Source organism: Echiichthys vipera, assembly GCF_963691815.1.
Source record: "Echiichthys vipera genome assembly, chromosome: 15".
Lineage (NCBI taxonomy): Eukaryota > Metazoa > Chordata > Actinopteri > Perciformes > Trachinidae > Echiichthys > Echiichthys vipera.
The window spans coordinates 10,071,830-10,099,794 of record NC_139840.1 but is presented as its reverse complement, the minus strand read 5'-3'; the positions used below and the strand labels follow the sequence as shown (position 1 = coordinate 10,099,794).

The 27,965-nt window shown below is 39.6% G+C and overlaps 4 protein-coding genes across 4 annotated transcripts; 1 reads left to right on the top strand and 3 right to left on the bottom strand.

The window, feature by feature from the left end:
* Positions 1-806: 806 nt before the first annotated feature.
* Positions 807-7,985, bottom strand: LOC310957378 (COP9 signalosome complex subunit 9). The gene is made up of 3 exons (XM_083927920.1): positions 7,816-7,985; positions 6,204-6,276; positions 807-1,245 (listed from the first exon to the last, which is right to left on the bottom strand). The coding sequence occupies exons 1-3, from the start codon at positions 7,912-7,914 to the stop codon at positions 1,208-1,210; spliced, it is 210 nt and encodes a 69-aa protein (XP_083784046.1). The 5' UTR covers positions 7,915-7,985; the 3' UTR covers positions 807-1,207.
* Positions 7,986-8,899: 914 nt separating this feature from the next.
* On the bottom strand, positions 8,900-11,500 carry apoda.1 (apolipoprotein Da, duplicate 1). The gene is made up of 5 exons (XM_083928815.1): positions 11,441-11,500; positions 11,013-11,151; positions 10,007-10,128; positions 9,807-9,892; positions 8,900-9,647 (listed from the first exon to the last, which is right to left on the bottom strand). The coding sequence occupies exons 2-5, from the start codon at positions 11,127-11,129 to the stop codon at positions 9,412-9,414; spliced, it is 561 nt and encodes a 186-aa protein (XP_083784941.1). The 5' UTR covers positions 11,130-11,151; positions 11,441-11,500; the 3' UTR covers positions 8,900-9,411.
* Positions 11,501-20,371: 8,871 nt separating this feature from the next.
* On the top strand, positions 20,372-21,611 carry LOC310958108 (apolipoprotein D-like; the record flags this gene model as incomplete). The annotated part of the gene is made up of 4 exons (XM_083928921.1): positions 20,372-20,491; positions 20,613-20,734; positions 21,169-21,254; positions 21,370-21,611. 4 exons carry the CDS (start codon positions 20,372-20,374, stop codon positions 21,609-21,611), a joined length of 570 nt encoding a protein of 189 aa, XP_083785047.1.
* Positions 21,612-23,485: 1,874 nt separating this feature from the next.
* On the bottom strand, positions 23,486-24,861 carry LOC310957975 (apolipoprotein D-like; the record flags this gene model as incomplete). The annotated part of the gene is made up of 4 exons (XM_083928743.1): positions 23,486-23,727; positions 23,883-23,971; positions 24,412-24,533; positions 24,742-24,861. The coding sequence occupies 4 exons, from the start codon at positions 24,859-24,861 to the stop codon at positions 23,486-23,488; spliced, it is 573 nt and encodes a 190-aa protein (XP_083784869.1).
* Positions 24,862-27,965: the final 3,104 nt, after the last annotated feature.

Sequence of the window (27,965 nt, the reverse complement as noted above, 5' to 3'; positions counted from 1 at the left end):
ACTGATAGTGAAGACGCAAAGATGTGCTTCTGGTCACATAATGCAGCGATAAGCAGCAAATGTTCACATGGGAGAAACTGGAACAAAGCAAAGTTTGATATTTCTGTCTGAAAACATTAAGACAGTTGATTGTCTGTCAGTCGACCAATTGTTTCAGTTCTTTCCATTTTTTGAGCACTTTAAGGACTTAAAGTTAAAAACACAAACTTGATGTTAATTTTATAGCAGATATTTAAGTCCTTAAACAAAATGGATATTTGAACCCAAAGCCCTGAATGAACTTCTTCAAGAACCTCGAGATGAGATCTTCTCAGCACATAAAAATGAATTAAACTGATGCTTGGTGTAATTTTGTTAGTTTCTTAAAATGAGTTTGAAATCACTGAGTGCATTTGTGTCCCGGTTTTGATCGTATTTGGGGATACGACATTAGAATACGTTGGTTTGGTTGACCTGACATGACAGGTGACCTGAGATATTATTGATCACTGCCCAAAGTCTGTACAATAGCATTAAACTCACATTAAATTAAATATAGAAACATTGTCCAAATTTCTGTCTTCATCTTGTAAAACTAGTTTATGTACAATGATTTTGAGTATCTAGAACAGTGTTTTAAAAATAAACAATATTATCATCGAACAGTAAATAAAGAGAATCGGACACACGACTTCCTATATACAAAATGCTATTTATTGATTTTTGAGGTGTGGATGTACCGTATAACTACTGTACACAAATGTGCAAATTCATGACGTAACAGGACACACAGATATAAAACACACAGAACGTATGTGACTACCACACAGTCATAAAAATAATTTAAGCCCGACCATCATTCATCATATGCCATCTGCAGCAGGGCGACAGCATATGGAACCTCTGCCCATCACATGTATAATTACGCTCCTAACAGGTGTTCTCCGGCACACCGAAACCTGCAATCCACTTTAGAAGCAGTCGAAGACATGAGCACAATACAAGCTCATAATTTTAACATACCATATATGAAGGAATCCTTGGGATCTTAAGAATTTCACAACATCTGGAGCTGGTGATGACTTTTTGAGGATGGTTGAAAAAAAAAAAACTAGGACAACTATGAAAGGAAATTGTATGTCATTAGACACAAAATGGTCTGTTTGCTTTCCACAAAAAAAACGTGTGAATATCATCTATCATTACTCCGAAGACATGTTGGTCTCTGTCACTGGATGTCATCATCATCAAACAGATCTTCAAAATCTGTGGAAACAAAAAACATCATTATTAAACTAAAGTTACATAACAGCCAGACAATGAAACACTGGCTGTATTTCAAATACAGCCAGACATTTCCTCATAAAGCAGCGTTATAGGTTGAGAGGGTTGGCGGCGAGGGTGCAGGGTGATAAAAGTAAAAGGATCTGGGAATGCACTTGCTGAGGAGTCTGCCGCGCGGCCTTCCTGTGAGTCTGACTGTTTGTGAGGTCAGAGGTCGGCAGCAGAAGTGTATGAACAGGCATGGGAATGGAAATAAGTGCCACATCCTCCGTTTCTGCAGGTAGCCTTCATTTAACACTCAACAAGATACAGCTCAAAGCAAAATCCGCTTTCATACTCCAACTACTACGGTTGTCTCTGACATTGAGTTTTTAGAGTTTTAAGAATGAAATGCTTGTGAGCCTGAAAGGTTGTTCAGGAGGACATTTGCACAATGTGTTGAATTAATTATCGTCTGAATTTAAAACTGCTATATGCCTGAAATAAGGCACTGTGCCTGAGAACTTTAAGGGCTGTAGATAAATCTTTGGGTATTGGGAAAATATTGCTAGTTTGTTTCACCATTTAAGGCACAACAATGAGATTGACAATGAGTGATTTTGGCCTTTTTTCTTGAAAAATGACAGCTATTCGATTATCAAAAATAAGCGCTTGTTAATTTTCTCTCGATAGACAAATTGATTGATCAATGAATCTTTTCTTGGTGGCAAAAAAGTCAGTAAAAAGTCAAATGTAAGAAGAAACGTTACATGATCGCCCTGTACTTTAATGTTTCGCAGTCAGTCTACACACAGTGCATTGTGTGCAGACAACACAATAATTTGCACTAAGTTTGTTATCCACGAAATCCTTCTTGTTCTTGTGCTGTTTCAAAAGGTGTCATCAAACACACAGAACATAGAAATCAGGCAGCACATGACAGAAAAACAACATTTTGGCTCTAATTAAAGCCTTCCCAACAAAACAAAGCATATAAAGACAGACATGTACGCTAAGGTGACAACATTCCTTCGGTCTTGTTGCAACTGCTGGGACAATATTTTTCATATACACTATATGGCCAAAAACATGTGGAGGCTCAAACGTGCATGGTGAAAAACAAGGGGAAAAAAGGCCTTTCCCAAACTGTTGCTACAAAGTGTGAAGCCCCTTATAATCTAAAATATCATGGTCCGCATTGTAGCATTTTGATTTCCCTTAATCTGCAAAAGTACACAGAGGTATGTAGACAGTTTGTTGTAGACAAGTCCACACACTTTTGGCCACATCATGCATCACTTATCAAATGTCCAGACTGCAGTTTCTGTACACTGTCAATACATATTAACTGTTAACTGTTTAATAATCCAATTTAAACTATTCAATAAACCATTCAGAAGAATTGACAGCAGCTAAAGTATCAATGAATGGGAATGAGAATGGGTGAAATTCGGGATACTGTGGGCGTGGCCTCCAGTATTTTATATTCAGTGTCAACAAACAGTTACAGTAACACATGTCTAAGGGCGCACTCACACTGTCCGTCCATATCGTGCCCCATGCTTTAGGGTACTTGCCCCCCCCCCCTCTCCCCCCGAGGCCCAGGCAGTGTGAGTACAAACGGGCCAGGGCCGTGCGAATGTTTCTTGCCTTCTTCCATACGTCATCACACCGTAACACGTCACACACATTGATTGACGTCATCGCGATACGTCGACTTTGAAGGGACTTTGCAAAACCCTTCGTTTGAATCTTGTAAGGCAGCAATAATCTGTAGGTGCAGGGGCTGGATGTTCATTAAGACATCCCCAGACACCGGCTCCAGTAAATGATAGATGGTTTAATTTCCCTCCGATCACAGTAACTAATCAAAACTCGGGTTTAGTCCAATTTTTGTAATAAACATTCCCAGATTTTGCACCTGTCATTAATGTTGGATTCCTAGTTCATACTCTTTTGCTTTTGACTTAAATTTCTTTGGGGATAACAATGACGTAGACAAAGGAGAACATTCACAGGCCTAGTTCATATAAGATTTTAAACATGCTTAACACTGACACTACACAAATGTTATCTATCTCATACAGATTGTTTTACTGTTGTTTTACTTGCAGTAACAGTTTGATTATACAGCAGTTTCCTGTTAGTCTAGAAAGAAAAAGCTATATAAAATCATGAGGACTTAAACCTAAACTGTTTCAACACGCTGGATTTATTTTTTCTACAGAACTGCTGCAGCCTGAATATTTCAGTGTGAAATAACATTAATTAGCACAAACTGTCACTCTTGTGGCTGTGAAAGAACTGAGCCAGTGTGACACTGATTGTTTAAATTAATTAACATTTAAAATCCCTTTAGAAATGTAGGCCAGGGGATTGGGAGCTGCTTTCATCGCGCCTGGAGACATTTAAGTGGTACACATCTCTATCAGAAGGAAATAAAGCCTGCCACCCTAAATGAGCCTCATACAAAGCACATCCACAGAGCTCCTGCTGAGAAGCGCGCATGGAATCTGCGTCGCATATGGCGAGAAGTCGTGGCTGTTTGATGTAGCTGCGCCTCGGGACAAGAGATCACACTACATTATAAAACACAGTTTGTAAAAAGGGGGGCGGGGGTACAAGGAATGTTTTGGGGCCAGTAAAGTGATTTCCCGCTGTGAAACCAGCAGCGCTCTGACGCCCAGGGTTGAAAAGCAACATGTGCTAATAGATTCAATCTGCCCTGATTTCTATTTAGAAGATGACTGACTCCTCCTCAGTTCACTTCAGATTACCTGAGCAGCAAAATTCATTTGCACTGATAATCATACATCTATTTGTGAAATCCTGTGATAGGATCATTACAGCCAAATCGTCTTTTACGACCCCTTTCATGAAAGCAACGCAAAAGCCAGAGATAAAGCATGTTGAGTCAAATCCAAGCTTAAATGGATAATAATTCTGTGTGAATTTCTAAAAAACTACTCGTCTGCCAAAATCTTAAATTCTAAATAACCTACAAGGCTTTTTGTCAAAATGTGGGGGTTTGTGTTGTTGTGTGTGACACATCCCTCTCCTTGCCAATAAATCTCTTGGATTTCCTTGAATTTTTGCATAACTTAGTCATAAAAATGTGCCTTTCAAATTCACAATAATGGACAAGCTGCATCTGCCTGAATTACTAACATGAAAACAGTTGCATGTTTCCAAGCCGTGACAGCGGCGCTGGTATAGTTTTTACCTTCAGGTGTGTGTGTGTGTGTGTGTGTGTGTGTGTGTGTGTGTGTGTGTGTGTGTGTGTGTGTGTGTGTGTGTGTGTGTGTGTGTGTGTGTGTGTTGTCATGGCGAAATGTGGTCCTTGACACACGTACAGTAGTGTCATAGAGGCAGTTTTGAGTATTTTGCCAGGTGTTTACATTTTTGTCTGAAAGTAAGGATTCAAAAGTGGTTGCGGTCCAAACACGGGCGTCGGAAGCAGGAAGTAAGGAAGAGACCCTTGCATGTGACATTTTCGTGTGAAATCTCCCAGCTTCTATTAAGCATCAGATGAATAACAACTACCCTGGAAAATAAAACTTAAACTTGTAAAATATATTTTAATACACTTTAGAGCCCTGTTTTCTCAATGACTACTGGTTCTTCAGGCAAAATGACAACAGAGCATGGTGATCCCTAGCCTGGCATCACCGGACTTATCGCAAATGTGTAATAGTTTAGGCCCTCCCAGCTCAATTTCGATTTCCAAGGCGTGTTATCAACGGTGCAGAGCAAAATGCTTCTAGACACAATTGGGACGGCTGTGGCTTAGAGGTAGAGCAGGTCATCCTCCATTCGAGACATCGGTGGTTTGATCCCTGGCTCCTCTGGTCCACATGTCGAAGTGTCCTGCATACTCTGTTAACGATGCTGTTATCGCCCTACCTCCAGCCTCTATCCCCTGCGGCGTCACATAACAACAACAGTGCTGCTGCGTGGAGAGAGACACGGACCCACAGACACATGCATTGAAATGAATCAGCCAGACCATATATTTCTCCCTTTTCCCTGATGGTCTGAATAAGTCGCTAAATTGGTCGCTAGTTGCTTTTTATAAATAAGGTTGCCAAACCAAGAAGGTCGCAAAAAGTAACAAGACAGTTCCGGCCTGTGAGTGCTTTGGGATGGGGAAGGGGCTCACAGCAGCTCATTGAGGACACTAACTACAGAGTGATTCTTCATCAGAGTCCAAAACACCAGAAACAGACGACAGATTTCTCTCTTGGATGGAGGAGGATTTAGAAAGTCGCCAGATTTGATGAGAAAGTCTCTGGAGTTTGTATTATGATTAAACACAACAGCGGCTCATGTGAACTAGGGCTGGTACTAATTCTGCAGAAAAAGGACAACTCAACGGAGGATTTCTTGTACTTAGAACATTCAATGGTGCTATAAAATGATCAGTGGCACCATCAACCGCACTATCTGGGTCCAACCTCCTCACAGATGAAGGCAATAACTGGAGTAATATATTTATTTCATCTCCAGACACATAAAGCATTGTTAAAACACTGGACACGAACCCGGTCTGCAGCATTTCAGAAAGAAATGTATCTTTGGGGACGACCCCAAATGGTGCCTTATGTATCATTTACCCGCTATTTAGCAGAATTGATGTTGCAGTATATTTTGGGCATTTGGCTCATAATTCTTTTATATCATATACAATTTAATATATACAATTTTTTCAAATCTTAGATGAATCGTGACTGAATCTGAGCCAAATTTGACACAAAGTAGCTTTGAACTGTTGTGTATCGAATTTTGAATAAATTATTACATATGCATATAGATATAGGATATTTATTATCTATTGTATGTATTTCTCCATATTTTATGAAGGGTTCAAGTAGATTGATGGTTTTGCTGTTGAGAATCTCAGTTTGCCATTTTGTAAACAATACAACGTAAGGCGGAGCAAGATGTATGAAGAAAGAGTTTACCATTGAAGAAGTCTGAGTGAACTGCCTTTTCATTGGCAGCCAGGTCCATCAGCAGTCCTGTGCTTCCCCCAGCCTGCCAGAGAACAAACGTGCAGCACAAATTCAACCCAAGAAAGACAGACAAACAGCCTCTTACAATCATGTTGAATACATTTGTAATTATAAATGAGTTGTGGTCAAAAATACATCTCCAACGACTGTATATGTTGTACTCCTATGGCACTAGAAAAAGTTAAACCCTATTTTTAGTTTCTTTAATCCCAACATACTGACAGCTTGTCAATTCAAAGGCAGCGTTTTGTTTGTTGGCTCCTCATGAATACTTGAGAAATGTCAATTTGTAAAATTAGCTGGAATCAGCTTTAGTGGCCGGGTATGTGTAAACATACAAGGAGTTTGACTCTGGCTTCAAGTTGCTCTCACTGTACTTACACACAGAACAACTAATAGGAAGGAAGAATCAAACCAGGGTTGGAAAGTAGCCAAGTGCTGTTGAAATATGCAAGTGGCAGCTAGATTTGCTTCACTACAATTAACAAAGGTAGTCAAAAATTACTAAATAAATAACTATTCTATACAAGAAAGTAGGTGAAACATCAGTATATATAAAGCAACAAAGCAAAAAGAACCACTTATATATATATATATATATATATATATATATATATATATATATATATATATATATATTATGCAGACTGTACACAAATGCAAATAGTGCAAAGGAATTAATATTGAATGGGTAACTTAGTAGATTAGACTACTTTGGTCATGTACAGTATCTGTATATGTCTATAGACGTAACTTTTGTGCCGTATTCATTTAATTATTCATGAAGGAGATAGAAGAGAAGAACGCTGGTTACTTACAGTCTTTACACTCTTAAAGACTGTAAACAAGTGATGTTCTTCTCAACACAAAAGCGAACACCATACAACACCTTTTTGTATGCCCTGTGGAAATATGCCCCAGTCATATTACAAAAAAATTAAATGGATTGTTTTTAGCAAGTTGAATGTATTTGACTTGTAGTTTCATAAGGCTAAATATAATCACAGCTTGTTTTGCAATTCATAGGTTTAAAAGTATGTGCTTTTTATTGCGTTACTGTATATAAGCTACTCATTTAGGTCGAAACAACAGCCTTATAATATTAATTATACACTGACAGACTGACAGGGGGCGCATTTCACTGCAGGGAGGTTCTGAATACACCTTTTTTATAAATAAATGGGTGATACGTACATGTTAGAGCACAGTGTTTATTTTAAACTGTAAATACATAAGATATACTGCAGTGTTATCGACTGTTTTAAACATTTCTACTGTGATATGTGGCCATTACATTGTCGCACAGTTAGTAGCTAACTTGCAAGTAAGTTAACGTCAACGTTACCATGCCTACAAACTAACGTTAACGTATATTATTTATTTAATATATATTCATTATTATTCATAACGTTTAGCAATTAACGTTGAACAGCCACAATAATAATGCAATAAAAAAAATTAAAAAGTAGTAAAGCTGGTTGTTACCTAACGCCATCTGTTTAGTATCTAACGGTAACTAACGTTAAGCTAGCGAGTTAGCCAACCGTTAACGTAAACAAACCTCGTCCAGATCAACGTACGGTCCCGCGCCCTCAGGAAACATCTCATCCACAGCTGGTTTCATGGCGACGGTCGAGTTGGACTGATCCTTTAGTGGCATCGGTGAACAAAACCACGAGTTTCTATCGTCAGATATTCATCAAGCACGAAGCTACAGCGCCAAGCTAATGCGGTGCCCGGTGAAAACAAATCCGACGTGAAAGTCGAGTCACGACGCAAAGGTTCCGCAGTAGTTTGCAGGTACGCTTTAAATTATTAAATTGTGTAGGCTTATCAATTATTTTTAATTCAACACACACGCCTATTAATATATATGTTGTCCAGAAATCACCGGGGCAAACCGTTTCTTTATTACATTGATATGATTTATTATATTATTTTTCTGAGGTTTATTATTATTACAATTTATTTTCATTTTTTGCTTTTCCATTTGACCAAAATAAATCAACTATGTATAAAGATATATATAAATATATATATATATATATATATATATATATATATATATATATATATATATATATGCATATATACATATGCATCTTTAATACAAAATTAGTTTCTTTACGTTACGTTATTATTATTACAATTTATTTTCATTATTTGCTTTTCCATTTGACCAAAATAAATCAAATATGTATAAAGATATATATATATATATCTTTATATATATATACATATGCATCTTTAATACAAAATTAGTTTCTTTCTTATGTTACTGTGACCAATGCCATACAGGTTTTATACAACATTACAATACTGTAATAGGTAGTTTAGGCTACCACATTCACCCTACAATTTGTTTTATATATATGACATACTCATCATTACTGGCAAACTTTAACTCTTTGTCTGTTCTACTTAAGGGTACAACTGAAGGTGAAATCATGACTGGAGAGAATATTAGGAAATATTATATATAATTACTAAGATATGAAGCTGTAAACATTTTACAAATGTCAAACATATACCTGGTCTGTTAAACTCTCTATGTGGGTTCAGAAACCTCTGAACTACCTTCTGTTGCATGCAGTAAGATTTCATTAAGAATACGCTGCAAAGAATTAAAAGAAGATCACATGAAGCAAGTTTAGCTAACTTTTATTCACTCTAATTAGATCCTTTATGTTTCCAGTTTGTGGCATAAACATCCTATTTACTTAATATAATTAACCTATATTATCCTGCAAATGAAACACATTGTTCATCATAACAAAATAAAAAGCTAATTCTGTGCAGAACATTACTCTCTTGTGATATTGAAACCAGGGATGGTGTATTAAATAAATCTGTAGATATGACTATGACTTCACTTAAGCTGTTGTACATAAAACACCCTCACATCTAACAACATACTATAAAGCACTGTATAAGCATGCTGTTATTTTGTGCTGTAAATATTTTCATTGTCTCAAAAAAGGCAGGAAAGTTGTTTTCCACTCATAGACAAATTGAGACGGAGTTGAGTCAACCCTCCACTACATTCTTTCATCATAATCATCACGATATTAGTTAAAAATCTTTCTTCTGAAACACATGATCAATCATTTTCCCTCCTGTCAACAATCATCGTCCTGTGCTTCATTTCCATTGCTGCTCAGAGAGTTTTGTCGCAGCCTTGCTGCCTGCTCGGGATCATCCTGCTTACGTCGATGTTGTTCTTGGCAAAGGTCTCCATGGCTTCCTGGACAGTGGTGTCCGGCAGGGTTCGTGTCCGGCCCAGGATCCAGGCAAAGTCGACATGAAAGAGCCTCAGGATATCCGTGCAGGAATACACCAGGGCCGTGTTCACGTAGTCAGTGGACAGGATCCAGTAAGGGGAGTAGGGCAGGACTGTGGTGGTAAGGAGCACAAAACAAGATCAAAAGCAGATCACCTACAATGTTTTCTCCTGATCTGACACAAGGAGAAAAAGTAAGACGACTGACATTATCCGCTGACTCCCTAAACAACACACAGTTTACTGAAACATGTATAAAATGTCTCTCTCACCGTAGGAATAACTTATTCCCAGTTTAGCCGGATTCTTGATATCCTCTATGACTCCAATCCCTTCGATTTTCCTCACCTCTCCTTTTCTGTTTTATACCACACAGTCAAATTTCATGTTGGATTAAGGGAAATGCACACCATACAAATGTTACCTCTTGACGCTATATTTGCACAAAAGAGAAACTGCAGAAAGGACTCACAGTATTTCAGAGCTGACCACTCGAATGGAGCTGTCTGTTGTCAAGGTGAAATTGGTTTCGATGCACCGGCCTTTCTCAAACTGGGCCGGCAGCTTGGCAATTTCAAACCATCTCCCCATGAACTGTTAAGGGCAAAGACAAGCACGAGTTCAAAGACAATTCAGAGCCCTGTGAGCGGAGAGTATGAATAAATCTACATGTTTTAGTGGCTTCAGTAGAATTTAAAAAGATATTATTTATCAGTGATGGATAGTAGCTTAGTATTAACTCAATTTTGACTTTGTATGTCCATATTTTGCTACGTTACACTTGTATTCCACTACATGTACATTTCAGAGGAAAATAATGTCATTTTTATTTACAAAAAATTCCACTTTTAACACTTTTATTTATATAGCAAAGATAAAAAGACCTGTAACAGTCACCAGAGGTGCTTCATAGAGCAGAGACAAAAACCATAAACAAAAAGAAAGCATGTACAAGAATCAGGAAAACATGCGTATCATCACACATACACACAAATGCATGTCTCACCTGCACATATACAAAAATATGAGCACACGTGCGCGGCTACAGTAGTCATAAACAACAGTGCAATAATATGTTAAAAATGCACATAGACGTAGCTTTGTTTACTAATCAAATAACACTTTCCTTTAAACCCCTATTTGGCATTTATGAGCAGTATAGAAACATTTAATTAGTGATGTATAACAATAATAATGTAGGACTATATCTTTATACCACGTTTGACAGTTAAAACATTTATTACATGTTGCTTTACAGCCTATGAATGCTAAACACTATACACTGTAAATTATTGACACATTAGGAATATCACACATTCAAAGCATTGGTTAATGCTGAAAAAAAGAGTGTTTTCCCATTTTGAATTAGCACAAAAGAAAAGGGAAAGCTGCTCATGTCATGTAAACGTCCCCATGGGACACCACTGGGCGTCAGTCTGCCAATGTATGCACCATTTTCTGTACAAAGTAACTTGTACCTGTTTAAGGGTGAAGGCCTGTTGAACCGATGGTTCTGGACAAGGTCCCCAGTGGGGCACCTGAGCCCCGATGAGTGGGAGGATGAAGGCAAAAACCACAACAAAAGATAACTTCATGGTCGAGACGGGCCTTTGTTACCTGCAGTAGTTTATTTACCATGACATACAAATTAAATTAAATGAAATTACGAACAGCATGTGTTGATAAGGCAGCGGTAACTGCTGTAAAGCAGGGAAATGGTTTCACAACAGAAAAAGTAATTATTTTATATGTGAAAAGCTTTTTTTACACAATTTCTTTAAACACAATGAAATACAACTTTGATTTAGGCTAATGAATACAGTACCATTTTCACTCCTAAAAAGTGTTTAAGTGAGTCAACAATACTTTTTATTTTTTATGTACGTGACTGAATATCATTTCTTACCTTGCTGTGGTTCAGATGTGTGTTCTCTCCCTCAGACAGATTCTGATGTCTGAATTAGAGACGTTGCTCTCTGCGAGGTTTTGCAGCCGTGTGTCATCAATGGCTGTCTTTGTATAGAGCCAGCTTTATTTCAGACATGAAGTAAACTATTAGCAAAGTGGAGTCATGAGGGACACACCAGTAGGAATGTTATAAAACAATCAGGGTGTTCTCCTGCTTTAGATGAGCAGGAATGTGGATATGTTGTTCTATAAAATATCTGAGGAGCTGAAAATATACATCATTTTGAATGGTAATGGAAATAGATCCAATTTTTAAAAAAATGTCCCAGTTATTCCTGATTATATAAAGACCTAATTGACCTAATTCAGTAATATATTGTCACATTCACATCACAGTAGCGCGCTGATTTGATGAGTCAGGGCGTTAAACCTTTTAGCCGTGCGAGCGACTCTAGCTCTAGAGATGCTAATGTCAGTCCTCAATTTGCTCCAGACTGAAATTTCATAACAGCTATTTGATGGATTCCCATGAAATTTGGTTAAAACATTCACGTTCCCCACAGGATGAATTGTAAAAGCGTTGCTGATCCTATTTCCAAGTAGCTCTGCCAACTGGTCGAAATCTATATGAGATGTCTCAGCAGCTATTGGGTGGTTCACACTGTATTTCCAGTATAAAAGTAGTTTAATACGGAATGGCAGAGGATTCAGGAAAGATTGGGTGACCGCGTGTTCGCTGGGATGATTGGGGGTCGAGGAGAGGGACGTAAAAGGGGATCTATTATGTGGAGATGAACGGGGCTGAACTGACCTTTCTCCTCTCCGTTTCTCTGTGCTGGTTCTCAGCCAGTCTGACTGATGACTCTCATCCTGCCAGCCATCAGGACTCAGGCCAAGTCCAATTAGTGCAGAAGCAAATTGATTTGTCGGTGGCATGTTCCTCCAGAGGAATGGGATGGTGTTGTTTTTTCACTTGTGGACCACAGACTGTATATAAAGGGGCGGCAGTAGCTCAGTCCATAGGTGACTTGGCTGGGAACCGGAGGGTCGCTGGTTTGAGTCCCTGTGTGGACCATGAATGGAGTGTGGACTGGTGGCTGGAGAGGTGCCAGTTCATCTCCTGGGAACTGCTGAGGTGCTGTTGAGCAAGGCACCGAACCCCCAACTGCTCGGGGCGCCGGTCACTGGCAGCCCCCTCGCTCTAACATCTCTCCACTAGTTGCATGTATATAGGTCCTGTGTGTGTATTTCGGGCCTGTGTGTGTGTGTAAAATGAAAAAACAGAGTGAAAATTGAATTTCCCCATTGCGGGACGAATAAAGGAATTCTTCTTTCTTCTTCTTCTAAAGATATATCTCTGTAAAGGAAGCATTTATGGTTTGTGAGTGTAAATGCAAACTGAAAAGTTTTATTGAAGGTGCAGTGTGTAGGATTTAGGAGGATCTATGTATCTAAGTATGTTTTCTTCAGTGTTTACAACATCTAAGAATGATCCCAGTAGCCCAAATACAAACAGTGGCTCTAGAGAGGCCCTATCGTGTTTTCGTATCAGCCGCCTTATGTTCTCCTACATGCTCGGCACAAGGGAGAATTTTCATTTGGTGGCAACTAAATCCTACACACTGGACCTTTAAATATCAGTATATAGCAAAAACATCATTATGAAATGTTCTGGTGCAGTAAGCGGTTTACCACTCAAAACAGATTAAGCCATACACTGTCAATTAAATGCAAATGCCTTAAAATTTTTGCTTTCAGGCAAAGCCCTGCGGCTGCAAACGAGATGAAAATAAAGAAGCGGAAGATCAAAAGGCTCAATTTCCAGCTATTACACTTCAGAGAGGAATGACTTGTTAGCTGCCCCCGGATACATCAAAGCCTGGTTGATGCAGAGGCACCAGGTTTTCCCCTGGATGGATAAATGAGTCTGACTGGTCAGTAGATGATCAAGGAAAGAACCGGCCACACCGACTCATAGATGGAGCACAAATATCAAGGTAAGGAATCTTAAAGAAGCAGATGACACTGCACTTTATCAGCCAAAAAATCACTCCATATTTGTTTTGATCATATACTTTATATACAAATATACTGTATCATCATGTTTTTTTTCTGTACCCTGTCATGGAGAGTTAATTCAGTGGTCATCAACATTCCAAAGCTTTTTTAAAAAATGTATTTATTATATTATGTTTTTCTTTAAAGCAACATGAACAACCTCCGTCCAAAGACCCACCCTCTTCCCCCTGCCTGACCTCTGACACTCCCTCCGCCCACGACTCGTAAGCAGTGACAGTGGTGGGCAACTGGAAGGGGCGCTGCGACAGATGACAGGCAGGAAACTCGGCAAATCATTTCATTTTTATCAAATAAAATGATTGGTCAGACTTTTACCAGAAATATATGAGAATTGAATATTGATGCATTTTAACACCTGGTGGATTTCTTTTACATTTGAGTGTGCCACCTTTGCATCACCGCTCATGCAGCCCATTCTGACTTGACGAACGCAGTGGAATTTGATAACGCAAACGATGGCTCAGTTCCTTTAAGTGTATTAAGCATTAAGTATAGTAAGCTATTCCAGTGTGCCAGCATGTACCATTAAAGGAATGCAGCCATCATTAATGTGACTAAATACAACTGAGCGTTTGCTATGTGTCAAAATATGGGGAATATGGGAAAACCCACTCGCATACCTTTTCTTGCGAACACGACTGCCCACCTCATCGTCTCCATCATGCGCAGACACACACCTGATTTTATTCCTACACTGGCAGCATTGTGAGGCCGTGCTATTTATTACAAAGAATTGATTTTGTGTGTACGTGCAGAAAAAACGCAAATTATTAATGACCTTCCTCATGGCAGACAATCAGACTTGTCAAACACAGTTGTAACCAATTTTATCACTAATTTAGTTGTTCAGCTCTCGGAGCCTGATACTGTTTATCTTGGCTTGTTTGTAGGAAAGCACTGAAATCCAATGTTTTATTAATGTTATTTCCTGACCCTTTTGTACCAGGAAAACAAAGAAATCTTAAGTCATTCAGCCCTTCATTACGCAATCTTTGAATGAGCACAAATTCAATCATTCAAACAACCTTTCAAATCACCTTTCACCTGAAAAGGTGATTTAAAAAAATGAATTAACTGCTTCAAAAGCCTTTTCAACCTTTTAACTAAAATCAGTGATAATAAACTGGTGCAGCCCTACTTATTTGCCTACCTAGTCAAAACTAAGCTCTTTCTAATGTTTTTAGTAAATTGTTTTTCAAAAGTGAAACCTAAATGGAAGTATTAAACAATCTAAAATACAGAAACGTACATCGATCACTTATAATCAATCAGCCAGGTAGTGTTTCTCAAACTTATGTTGGACACAAAGGCACTGTACAGGATGGTTAAATACGGGTTTGTCATGATTAACAGGGTTACATGACAGTAAACAGACTCACATAACCCCCCACATGGGGTCACGTTGGGGCTCCTGGCACCTGTGTACACACACACACACACACACACCAACACCCACACACACACACACACACACACACACACACACACACACACACACACACACCAACACCCACACACACACACACACACACACACACACACACACACACACACACACACATACACACAAACACGCACCTTGAGAATATTTCCTGCTGCTGCTGAGGGACAACAGAGGTCGCAACACCATCTGTGACATTTCACCTAAATTAACATTGACAAAATAAAAGCAGCGTTAGTGTCATTTTTTGTTGTTTTTTTTTTGTCACTGAAAAATAAGAAACGAAATTAACTACACACGTTAGAGAATAATTAGAGTGGGTCTAATTCAGGTTTAAAGGGTTCAGGTTTAAAAGGGTTCGGGTTTAAAAGGGTTCGGGTTTAAAAGCAGCAAAAACAAAGAAAAGTAAAAAAGAGAATAATGAGTAATTATGCAAAGTGTGAAGGTTTGTCTGTAGTATCAGAAATACTTCCCCAGTAAAACACAATCCAGTGCAACAAAACAACCAACAGAATCAAGTCCATTCTGACCATCTAAACAACAGCTGAGTATTAAAAGCTTCCATAAGGTTTTATTTTATTGGATGGTATTTTCTTTTGTGTATTGATTCATGCTGCAGGCTACAGGTGTTGCTGTTATCGATATATGAACTGAAAACAGTAAAAACGATGGCTGAACCTCTGTTTTATATGACCCTGGCTGCAGGAACGCCACATTTAAAGCGTATCTTTTATCATTTTAGGCTTTTATTAGACAGTAACAGTAGAGAGATGACAGGAGATGAGGACTTAAAGCACTGGTTCCCAAACTGGGGTTCCTGGCCCCCACTAGGGGTCGGCAAAGCCTCAATGGGTTTTACAAGGCCTACTTGATATTAAGGGGTGTACGACTATATGTCAGCATTTTATTCATTTCTGTGAAGGATTATTCTCTAAGATATAAACAGGATGAGGACATGAAGAACACAAGCTACATTCACAGAGCCTTCCCTCGCTGCTAAACAGCCTTATAACAAAAATATGCAGTTAAACCAAAGACAATTGGCCAAGCGTCAGGGAGAAGTATGTGTAATTGTAAAAAATAAGAAATCCAATTACAAATACAGAAAGATAATTGTTTCAAAGGTTCCTAAAAAATAACAGGAAGACTCATCTCATTCATCCAAATTGCTCATTTTACACCAACTTCCTGCAGTTACTGCTTTCACTTTTTGGGTTATATGTTCACCTTATCTGTTGTACTGCGCTGTCATTGTCACGCATTGAATATAATATGAAATGTGCACAAAATATATCACTCAATCAGGCATTGTCAGTTTACTCGGTGATAGAAATGATAGAAAAAGGTTGGAAGCCAGTGGGTTAGAGAGAAGAACATGCGAGAAAGATCTCAGGGATGTTATCATTTATCTATGAAATTTTCAACACCGACCTTAAAATAAATGTGGTTTCAGACACTGCAGACATTTTGCTATTAGAAAAAAAAAGGATCCTAGAAACAACCATAGAAACCAGCTTTGCCAAAAGTCTAAAAGTCTGAGAGAAGGTAGAAAAATCTCCCTTCAAAGCATTTCCTTGACCTCGCTCTGCTCATCACAATGTGCAAAAATAGTAGAGAAAGAGGATGTTTTCAGCCTTTTGGTTATTAAGTGCAGATCTCTTCTTCACAACTTTCCAACTCATTGGAGCTTAAACACGATTATTATTAAGCTTAAATACTAACCACCAACGTTTCCCTGAACTCTCCCTCTTGTGAGCTTATTAAACACGATTATTTATTCGTCAGAGCGTTTAATATAGGACAACAGGGAAGCAGCCGTTTCTAATGAAACTCTCAGGTGTAAGACTTCCTCCAACAGTGCGAATAAAATATGTTTAAGAAAAGAAGGAGGATCACGCAAGTCACAACAATAAAGTAGTGCAAGTTAAAATAAAGAATAATTAGGGGGCGGGGAGTGGTTAGAGCAGTCGCCCCATGTAAAGAGGCTGAAGGTCCTCAAGGCATCGGCCGCGGATTCGACTCCGAACCTGCGTCCCTATGCTGCATTTCTCCCCCTCTCTCTCTCTCACCCCATTTCCTCTCTGTCCTATATCATAAAAGCTTGAAAAACTGCCAAAAAAATTTTTTTAACAGGATAAAATAAATAAAATAGAGTAATAGAAATGAGACGTAGTAGAAGTGCGGAGTTAATTCACATTTTGAAGGAAGATAGGATATGTTTTTCATCCTTACACTTGATTAAATGTATTTATCTTACAGTACATTTAATCTACTACATTTATTGAACTTTTTTGTCTCACCGCGAAACAAATACGTTCTTCATCGCCCATTGACTGTTGAGTTAATAAATGGTTAGTGTTATCGCCATGGTGACTTAAGTGACTGTTTGGTTAAGCATATACAGTATGCTGTTATCCTTTAACAAAGATAAGAATCCCATGGCCTTCATTTCTATGGTGAAACATGCCTGAGAATGTCACATTGGAGGGTCAGAGGTCATCTCTCAGGTGAAAATCCACTTTGTTGTGTGTAGAAATTGCAACAAGCGAGGATCGATGCGTCCGCTGAATGACCTCCTTTGACTTTTTTTATTCATCCATAACAAAAGTGTTCTGCTGGTCGATTATGTTGGTCGACCACTTATCTAATATCTCAACATTTATTGGATGGATTGCCACGATGTTTGCTAAAAACACGATTGGTCCCCACAGCAGGGCTGGTGTGTGTCTTTCTTGTGCCAGGGCAAGATGATCTCCTAAGCCCCCCAACACATTTTTAAAGGTTATAGGGCTCTTTATGTCCCCTCCCTGACCCAGGGCCCGGGGACGACTGACCCGCTGTTCTTCTTTCTGTCGGCAGGATGTTTCTAAAGATGATGGTGTGGTTTTAGTTCTGATGTTAGTTGCAGTGAACAAAGTGTGTGGCCTTGAACAAATAACAAGAGAACATTTGTTATTTCAGTCTTACTTGCTTTGAGCTTAATGTTGTCTGTTGTACAACTTGCCAGTAGTCCAAGGTAAAACTAGTAGAATATCCATTATAAAAAATTATAGACCATTCGCCGTGGATATCATACTTTCCAAAGTATTGGAACTCATTTTCTGCAACATGCTTCAAGAATACATAATAACAACTGTTAATACATATGGATTCAAAAGTGAGCGGACATTTTCATCTATAAATGCACTGAAGGACATCAATCCGATTTACTTTCGTAAGCCATGTTTCTGCGTAATATCAACTCGGCAGCATAATGCAGCATAAATATGGTTTATTTGTTTTGAGTCTGCTGCATAGACTGTGTAAATTCTGGATATAGACTCTGTGGCACCACCCACAGGTTTCCGAAGAGCCAAAATGAAGCTCAAAGTGGGCGCCGTCACCATCTTGGCAAGTTGGCAGTGCACTCACTCCCAGCTAATCCAAAAATACACAAAGAGTTGGAGCAATGATGGAGCTGAGGCGGGTCGAATGAAGCAAACAGTCTCCTGTGATGGCACCCGCTTGTATAACTGTAAGCTTTAATATAATTTAAACAGATGAGATACTTAAAATAAATCTCCCCCCATACAGTTGTCATCAATAGTGAAAATGACCATAGAGACCAGGTTGTGAACATGTTTATGTCTGCTGTAAAGTTGGGCGTTTCAAAATGGATCTTGTGGAAATGTATAAAACCTGCTGCTTAAATTGTTTGTTTTTTTAAAGAGATAGAAAAAAGGCCCAAATGGTTTATTTTGTTTTAATTCCGACACTAAAACACTGGCCATGAATCATAGAACAAATCTGCCTCTGAATGGTTTGGGCTGAAAATACTTCTCCTCAGAGGAGGTAAACATAAAATCTGCTGTCAAAAGACTGTATGAAAACAGATTTAAATGACTATGAGACCATTTTATTCTCTAATACATCACCACCACAAACATTGCAAAACAGAGGCTATGGCGTGCAATAATTCAAGTTGAAATTCAGCTGTTGTTTATCACCGTAGCCGTTCCGACCGTCTTTCCAATGCCTCTACTGCTGCTCATGACATCTAAATGTTGAGTGTTTTTAATGAGCGTATTGTGTCCTGCAGCTCTTTTTTTCTCCATCGCTGCTGTTGCTAAACCACCACAGGCCGCTTCAGCTTCACCCCGTTTCCAGAGCAAAGTGGTTTTAAAGGGATTAAAGTGAATGCAGAGGTTGAGGAGAGCTGCTTTGGGAGCATCAAGAAAACCACATACACCTGTGCCCAATTAATCTTTCTCACCTGTGTGTACTCGAGCCAACACAAAGAGAACCTGTGATCCGTAGAAGCAGGAAGATGCAGAAACTGTTCACCTGAGACTGCACTTGTGTTTGGAGATTGAAAGGTAAATGTAACAGTGGAGTGAAATTGTTGTTAATAAGAACCAGAACGCCTTCTTTCAGTGTCCTTCTGTGTAAAAGGCAAACTGCTAACAGACATTAAGTCTGGTTCTTTGAATACAGCAGTTTAGCTTTTCTTAAAAGCAGGTGAGAATTGCTTTTATTCACTTCCTTGCTGAAATATAGATGAGATCGACACCACTCAAATAGTAAATAAGCACATTTCCCACTATCTAACTATTTCCTTAATAATTAAATGGAGATTAAAAGTGAAGGTGATCGTGCAGCTATCTCTTTTTCACTAACATGAAGAGCATACAGGTTTATCTCTAGGATCATGATCCTGGGGGAGACATGACAAATATTTAAGCAATGCAAATAACAAGATGCTAATTTTGAACTCAACCAAACCGAAGAGGAGGAAAGTCCTTTAGGTCCACAACATCAAAAATGTATTTCTTGAGTTCACAGAATATCAGCTCAGTTGCTTTGTCTCTGCTTTGCTGTCGCCTGGAGCGCTCAGATAAATATAATATTTTGGATCTTGTTTTATTCGTCTTGTTTGTAAGTTTCACATTTATCTTCCTGATTTTTTTTATTTATTTAATTTTTTTTGGCTAAGGTTTCTGGAAAAAGATGGAACTAAGTTGGTATCGCTGAAATGATCGGACAGAGAGGGTAATGGATGAGTACATTTCTACAAAGATCAGGAGGTGTGAGGCCTGTTTGAACAGTCTTTATCTGAACAGATTCCAATTCTCACGCTGACTCCGCCTCTTCAATGCTTTTACATGTGACCACAAGAGGAGGGGCTAAAAAATGCGATCCATAAAGAAGCTTTAGATCTATAAAAGACCTCCAACACTGAATGTCACGCACACAGGTTGTAAGCTGATTACATACAGGTGATACAGCCATGACTCCTCACGTCTGCTGCACTCTTCTGCAGCTAAACCCTCAAAGATGATCTTTCAGGAGCAACCTCCTACACTGACGTAAAGCTGATTGTTTTAACGATGGTGCTGTGTGTTTTGTTCTCTACAGGTCGCATTGACAAAGATGAAGAGCATGCAGGTGGTTTCCTTGACCCTGCTGTCTGTCCTCGCAGCCAGCGCTCAGGTGTTGAAGTTTGGCAAATGTCCCAAACCAGCTGTTCAGGCCAACTTTGATCCTTCAAGGGTGAACACTAAAGTTATTAATCAACATTATGTATAGTAAGAGAATCTGTGCCTGTTTTTGCAACGATTAAACGTTCAAAGTCACTGTTCTTAGTGTGTGAAGTCCTGTGTTTCCTCTGCAGTATGTTGGTAAGTGGTTTGAGATCCAGAAGCTGCCGACGGCCTTCCAGAAAGGGGAGTGTGCGACTGCCACCTACAGCCTGAAGAGTCCAGGAGTCATCGGGGTCCTCAACAGTGAGCTGCTGTGAGTACATGCTGCATAAATGTCTACATTTTAGAATTGAACATACTGATATTCTGCTTAAACTCATAATATGTTAGGAGCAATTACTCACTGTCCTTTTCACAGTCCTTGAAATTATAATTTCAACAAGTCTTTTCATCCTCTAAATTAGTGTGTAAGAACAATAAGCAGCCCTGCGATTGAAGTGTTTTCACACAGCCGTGCTGTTGCCTTTTATAAAGTTACACTGTGCACTTTCTTATACCTTTTTTATACATCAGCTGTATTGAACGATCTTGACCAAAATTGACACAGAATCCCAGTCTTTTATGCAAATTCATGAAAGTAAAGCAATTTGTGAAAATGTGAGGATATACAATGCGCTGAAACTTCAAAAAAGATGAATACTAAGAAAAGGGATGCATGATTAAATTCATTTCTTTCATGTTTTTTAGTGATGATGGAACCATTAATTCTATCGTCGGCGCAGCCAAGGTCAAGAACCCTGCCGAGCCCGCCAAGCTGGAGGTCTCTTTCTCTGGTAAGGAAGTCTTCACGCGTTACAAGTAAATTCTAGTTCACTCAGTCATTCTGAGGAGTTACTTGTGTACTTAATATTCCAGCAGCTTTGACACTCACACTTGCCTCCCCTGCAGGAACACCCCCCGGTCCCTACTGGGTGCTGTCCTCAGACTACGAGGGTCACTCTCTGGTCTACGGCTGCACTGACTTCGGCCTGTTCCGCATGGAGCTGTCCTGGATCCTGAGCAGAGAGCCCACCCTGCCTGAGGAGACCCTGGAGGAGCTGCACGGCATCCTGTCCTCCATCGGCGTCAGTGTGGACAAGATGGTCGCCACCAACCAGGACGAGACCTTCTGCAGAGCCATGAACCAGTAAACAGAGACTCTCCTACCTCGCCTACCTCTACAGGACTGTGACAAGGCAGCAGAGGTTCATGCTGTGACTCTACTGTGTGCAGTGTCTGTTGTGCCTCACCCTGTCCATACATTATGCAAAGCTGATGCAATAAACCTGCAGAAAAGTTGCATGTTTTTGTCTTTTGGGTTTTTTTCTGAACTACAAATGCAAAGGAGTACAACACGCTTTTCATATTGTATAAATATTTTACTTTCCCGTCCAAAACGGCAACTGTGATTTCTGCCTCCTACAGTTGTGAGGTACTTGTTCTTTACTTGATTATGCTACTTTATTCTACTCCACTACAGTTCAGGGGGAAAGGGGGATATTTTTCTCCCACTACATGAATTTGATAACTTTAGTTCCTTTACAGATTCAGATTAATACATGTAATTTAATATATAACCAACAAATAAACTATGATATAAGTAAGAATAACTATTGATCCATTGGTGAAATTTATAAGCTACTCAGCAGATGTGTAAAGAAAGTGCCAACTTTTCCAGCTGCAACATTAAAGTGGACCATTCATGATGAGAGCTGGTCATTTTTTCACTCTTGCAATATTTTGAATGCAGGACTTTTACGTGTAGCTGTATTTCGACACTGCGATATTTCACTTAAGTAAGACATCGGAGCAACAGCCATGGACTCTCAGCAAAGTGAGAAGAAAAACATTTTGAACTCAAATTTGCTCTCCGTCGGGTACAGGGGAAAGGTCTTTCTGATGTAATATAAATAAAGTGCTGAGAGTCCTTGGAAAGCAGAATTCACACAAACTGAAGTGTCAAATAAGAAAATACCCACACATACTCTATTCTGTCTTTCAGAGCTGTAGAGGGCTCAGTATTAAAGCGGACATTATTATCATATTAAACTAGACTGGCATGGCCATTTCCTTTTGTCCTCTCACCCCCAGATGAAAATTAAAATGGATCTCCCTTTTAAAACATGTTTATAGATCCACTTAGTGATAATCCCAGACAGTTTTGGGCAGTTATTTTTGCCTATACTAAAATAATTAATTTGAATATTTCTGCATTAATTGCATTAATTAAGTATGACTGAAAAGCTGAGATGCTTGTTTATTCAATGACCTGAATTTTATTCTCATTTGATGTTAGTCCTAGTAGCATTGCATATTTTGAAACTTGTGTCACTGTATGAAATGAGCCGTTGTGACCTTCAGGATAACCACAGCATCTTTACAACCATGAACTAGAGACCTACGGCCTTCAGAGGACGTTTGGCTTTTCTAAGTAAATTGAAAATAAGAGGGTTTCTGAACAGTTTCCAGGACATAAGTGCTCATCATCCAATCGCTCTTTCTTGCAGAAATCTCTGTCAAAAGATTTTATCTCTAATCGCAGCATTGATTTTTCTATGGTGTTCCTCAAGGTTATTGTGGTATTTTGGAATGATTTTAGACCATTTTTTTTATAAATTCTCGCTCACTTTAATCTGCTCTCTTTACTAATATAATATAATAAAAAAAACGAAGGATGTCGAAAAACAGCTACCGCTTTACATTTAACAGCTGTTTTACATTTAAATTAGCTGTTGCACTTGTTCTTAGACAACTAATTAAGGATTATATGCAGATTTCTATTAAAACATTCTCGCTATCAGAGCGCAAAGCCATTAACCAAGGAGACATTTTAGAAAGGCAAAAACATAACAGCAAAGGTAACAATCAGTTAAGAGATTATCAAATTGCATGAGACCACCCCAGAGGCTCACAGAAAAGACACAAAAACCTGGACTACTCTTTAAAAACATTTATTGCACTGACTTTCATGAGACATGCATCATACATATACGTCTATATATATATCAGGTCGAGCTCAGTCTGTTTACTGGTTCATGGCGCTGCAGTAAGCTGTGTCCTGGTCGGTGGTGAGCAGCTTGTCCACTCTGACTCCGATGGAGGACAGGGTGCTGTGAAGCTCCTCGAGAGTCTCCTGGGGCAGGGTGGGCTGCCTGCTCATGATCCAGGCGAACTCCACATGCAGCACCCCGAGGTCGGTGCAGCTGTAGACCAGAGAGTAGTTGTCGTAGTCGGTGGACAGCACCCAGTAAGGGGCAGGAGGGGAGTCTGGAGGCATAAAGGAGCATGACAGTCAAGTATACACATTTTCAAATAATGATTAATGAATAAAGGCGACACTCAACTGCAGTGTGTGTTGTCTTTATTCATGTGTGTTGGAGTCAGGATCTTTCTGTTGTTTGAAATCAATTTGGGGTTCTTACTCTCAAAGAAGGAGACCTGGAGCTTTGCAGGCTCAGAGGGGTCTTTAGCCATCGCAGAGCCACTGATGGTGTTAATGGTCCCATCAGCACTAAAAGAAACAAAATATACAATCAGAGACTCTGTTATAAGTAAAAGTCCTACATTCAAGTAAAAGTACAAACAGCACAGTGTATCACGTAGACCTGGATGTTGGGCAGAACGGTCCCCTTCAGAGGGGTTTGTAAAATCTCAATCTGTAAAGTGACTCAAGCTGTAAAATGGAGAGTATTTTCCCTCTGAAATGCCGTGGAGTAGAAGTATAAAGTAGCCTAAAATTTCCTCTAAAATTGTCTTTAATTCAGTATTTGAGTCATTTAATGGAAAGAATGTATTTGAAATACATTGATCTAACTAATAGTTTTATAACATACATAGACTTCTTAACACATGTTACATCCACCTCCTGTATGCCTCGGTTGTAGCTCCAGAAAGTGAATTTTAGGGGTCCAACCAAAAAGATTACATGTTGATGCAGGCGAGCAAACTCACAGCAGCTCACTGTTGAGGACACCAACAACTCCGGGGCTCTGCAGGCTGTATGTGGCAGTGCAGCACTCACCCTTCTGGAAGGCATGTGGCAGTCTCTGGATATCGTACCACTTACCAAGATACTGCAGAAGGAACACGAGAGCATGAAATTAAACTGTTGTTGATGAAGAGCTGCAGAACGTACTGGCGTTAAATGGCAATTTTGTGGGACGAATGGTCGCCCCGGAAGGCCTAATTTCTTAACTTCTGTAATTTAAATGAAAGAAAATTAAACAGAGATGCTGCCTTGTTCCTCTACAGAATATTCTAGTTAAAAGGTTTGGTGTTCACCCTGGCAGCGTCAAAGTTCTCCTGAACAGCAGGCTTGGGGCATCTTCCCGGCATGATGACCTGAGCGTTGGCCGCCAGAGCGGACAGCAGAGCGAAGGAAATCACCTGGATGGTGTTCATCTTTTCTCCACAACCTGAGCAGAACCACAACAGAACGAAACGACTGTTCAGTAACTCAGGTTTTAGAATTCAGGATGATTCATTTGTTTAGAGATGAAATACGAGACATTAGTGGAGAAAAGGGGAGCGTCGCTCACTGCCACTTGCCTACCTGTATTACGGGGTACCAGTGACGTTCTGAGTTTTGTTGGTGTTTTTATACATCAGTGACCAGGTTCCTGCAGCTCCTCCTTCATGTTTACATTTTAGGCTATTTGGGGAAAGTTGTGTGAGAACTGGCACCTGTTTTGTGTTTAAAGAGGCCTCCAGCAGAGAAAGAGAGGATTGACAGGTTAGTGTAAAAGTAAGATAACTGCTGCAGTTTCCGCGAATTTGAGCAAATATTTAGAGTAGTAACAATCAAACATTATGATTTTATTATGATCTTTTAGTTTGATTCAAGTCAATCTTATTGTACTGTATAGCCTGAAATCACAAATTTGTCTCAGGGGGCTTTACAATTTGTGCACCTCTCTTCGGCTAAGGGACAAACTGGGTAAAAACAGAAGAAACCTAAGAGGATAACACTGGACCGCAGTAGATTGTTTGAGTAGTTTTGGGATGGTAAAGTGTAAGTCCGACGCAAAATCATCCCATGGTCTTTTTCGGCACTTACATCCATCAAATAAGTCATCAAGACAGTTTTTTTGTGTAACAAATATTAATGAAAGATCCGGGAGAGTCACTTGTTGTTATTTTGAGCAGTATTAGTGGTTAAAAAGGACGTTTTAATGCCTTCACCTTACTGCCCCAAGCTAATCAGTGTTAGCCAGGTCCGGCTTTTAGTGACTCTCCCGGATTTCTCCTTTAATAGTTGTTACGCGAAAAAACTGTCTCAGTGGCTTATCTGACGTACTGTATGTAATTTCGGAAAAAGACCATGGTGTGATTTTACACCAGAATTACACTTTAAGTACCACCGTGAGACATTTGTGGTGAAGTGGAGTGAAATATCTCAACTGTAGATGGATTACCTCACAACTTTGGTGCAGACATTCGTGTCACGTCGTTCATGTACAGGTCTAAATTTCACTTTGTCTGATACTTTTAGTTTATGACCAAATACCGTTATAACTAAATACATTCCCATCAGCTGCAGCCTACTTTGTGTGTGGGCTTACTAACAAATGTTAAACACGCTAAACAAAGATGGCAAAGATGGTAAACATAGACACATACTTTGCTAAACGAGACCACGCCCCTTTGGAGGGGAAAGAATGGCGCTGTCACATAAGGAGAGAACTGGGAAAGTGCCAGCAGGCTGTTGTGTAGCGGGTTGTGAAACAAATAAACAGAATAATCCAGATCCAGGCTAACACAGCTTGGATAGATAGCTTGAGTAGGAGGTTGCTGCAGTACAGTCTTACAACAACAGCATCAGACTAATACATCCCTACCTTTTTTTTTTACTTTTGTAAAAGACAAGAGACGTTCACTATATTTCCTGAATGTGATACAATAGGATCTGAAGGCTTGCCAGTTATTTCAAGGATTGTTTATCCTACTAACGACCTGGGATCTCACGGTAATCAAGACCTAAACAAGATTTCCTCCGAGCGTAAAAGACTTGCACCTATGAGGGATTACAGCTTTGTTGTCATTTGACAACATTCAAATCATTCAAATGCAGGTGGTCCGGAGACCATATTGTGGACGCCTGTGAATGTTCTGAAATTGCTTTGGGGACATGTTGTGGACGGTTGTCTGCGCTTACTCGGTGAATTTATAGCCTGTTTCTTGAGGTTAAACCTGCTCTGATCCCTTCGCCTCACTGTGACTCTATAATTCCGGTTGCAAGCAAGACGCACAGAAATCCCTTATAAAAAGCTTACACCTAGGAGATTCTTTAATTAGCGGTTTAGATGGCCTAATGCTCTGCTCTCTTAATTCCTAAGTCCTTTATTGGTCTCTTTTAAGTAAAAAATATACTTGTCTATTGCACACATACACACATACACACACACAGCTACTGTCTGAATTCCCTCTTGTTGGCAAAATGACCAAAATGCATCCCCCTTGTTAACCTTCCACCCCCCTCTCCATCTCCTGGTATCAGACAGAGTGCAGGGTTGTTTAGTTGAGGATGTTTCTCTGACAGATTCATTGATCCTTTATCTGACGGAGGTTTGTGCAAGTTCAAATCTTTGGCCCTGACCATCCATCATCTTCAACCGGGGGGCAGGAGCCGACCCCAGTTGACATTGGCCGTGAGGCGGGGTACACCATGGACAGGGCACATAGAGACAGACAGAGACAAATAACCATTCACACTCACATTCACAACTACGGGCAATTTAGAGTTGTTTCTAAATGTCTGTGGGAGGAACGCGTTATCACACGCAGTCACAGGAAGAGCATGGAAACTCCTTTTGAACCAGGAACCCTCTCGCTGTGAGGCGATGGTGCTAACCACCACATCACCGTGCCACCTCGGCCCTGAACATGTATTGAAAAATACAGAACCAAAAGAGTGTTTCTTTTGTGGCGCATAATTTTATCCCACTATGAGGATTTCTTCTTTCTTATTAAGAGTGATCATATCTCCTGCTGTGTATAGTGGTTGTATTAAAACTAAAATTGAAGTAAAGGGGCTTGTTATCGAGACTCAGTATAAATTTAATAGACCACAAGGGAACGGGTTAAAGAGGTTCATTAAGTATTACAATAAAGATTAGAATAAATGAAACTATGAGTACGATATGATCGTTGGAAACTTGACACACACATCCAGCAGCAGGTGCCAGTGAGAGGTCCCGGGAGAACTGCCCAGCTTATTAAATGTAACGGTCAGTCCACTCGTAGGAAACAGCTGTGTGCAGCTCTGGTGTGCAGAATGACATCCCTCATCCCTCACACCTGAATGACTGAAGAGAGAGGAAGCGTCACCTTACCACAGCAACACATTGACATGTTTGTGTGTGTGTGTGTGTGTGTGTGGGGGGGGGGGGGGGGGGGTTCTACCTGTGCCGCAGCAGGCTGATGTGTAATGTAATGTACTGTAATGGTGTGGTAAGGGGTTTTCTGGCACGCATCAGACCCCTTCAATGCTAAATGAGCATCATACA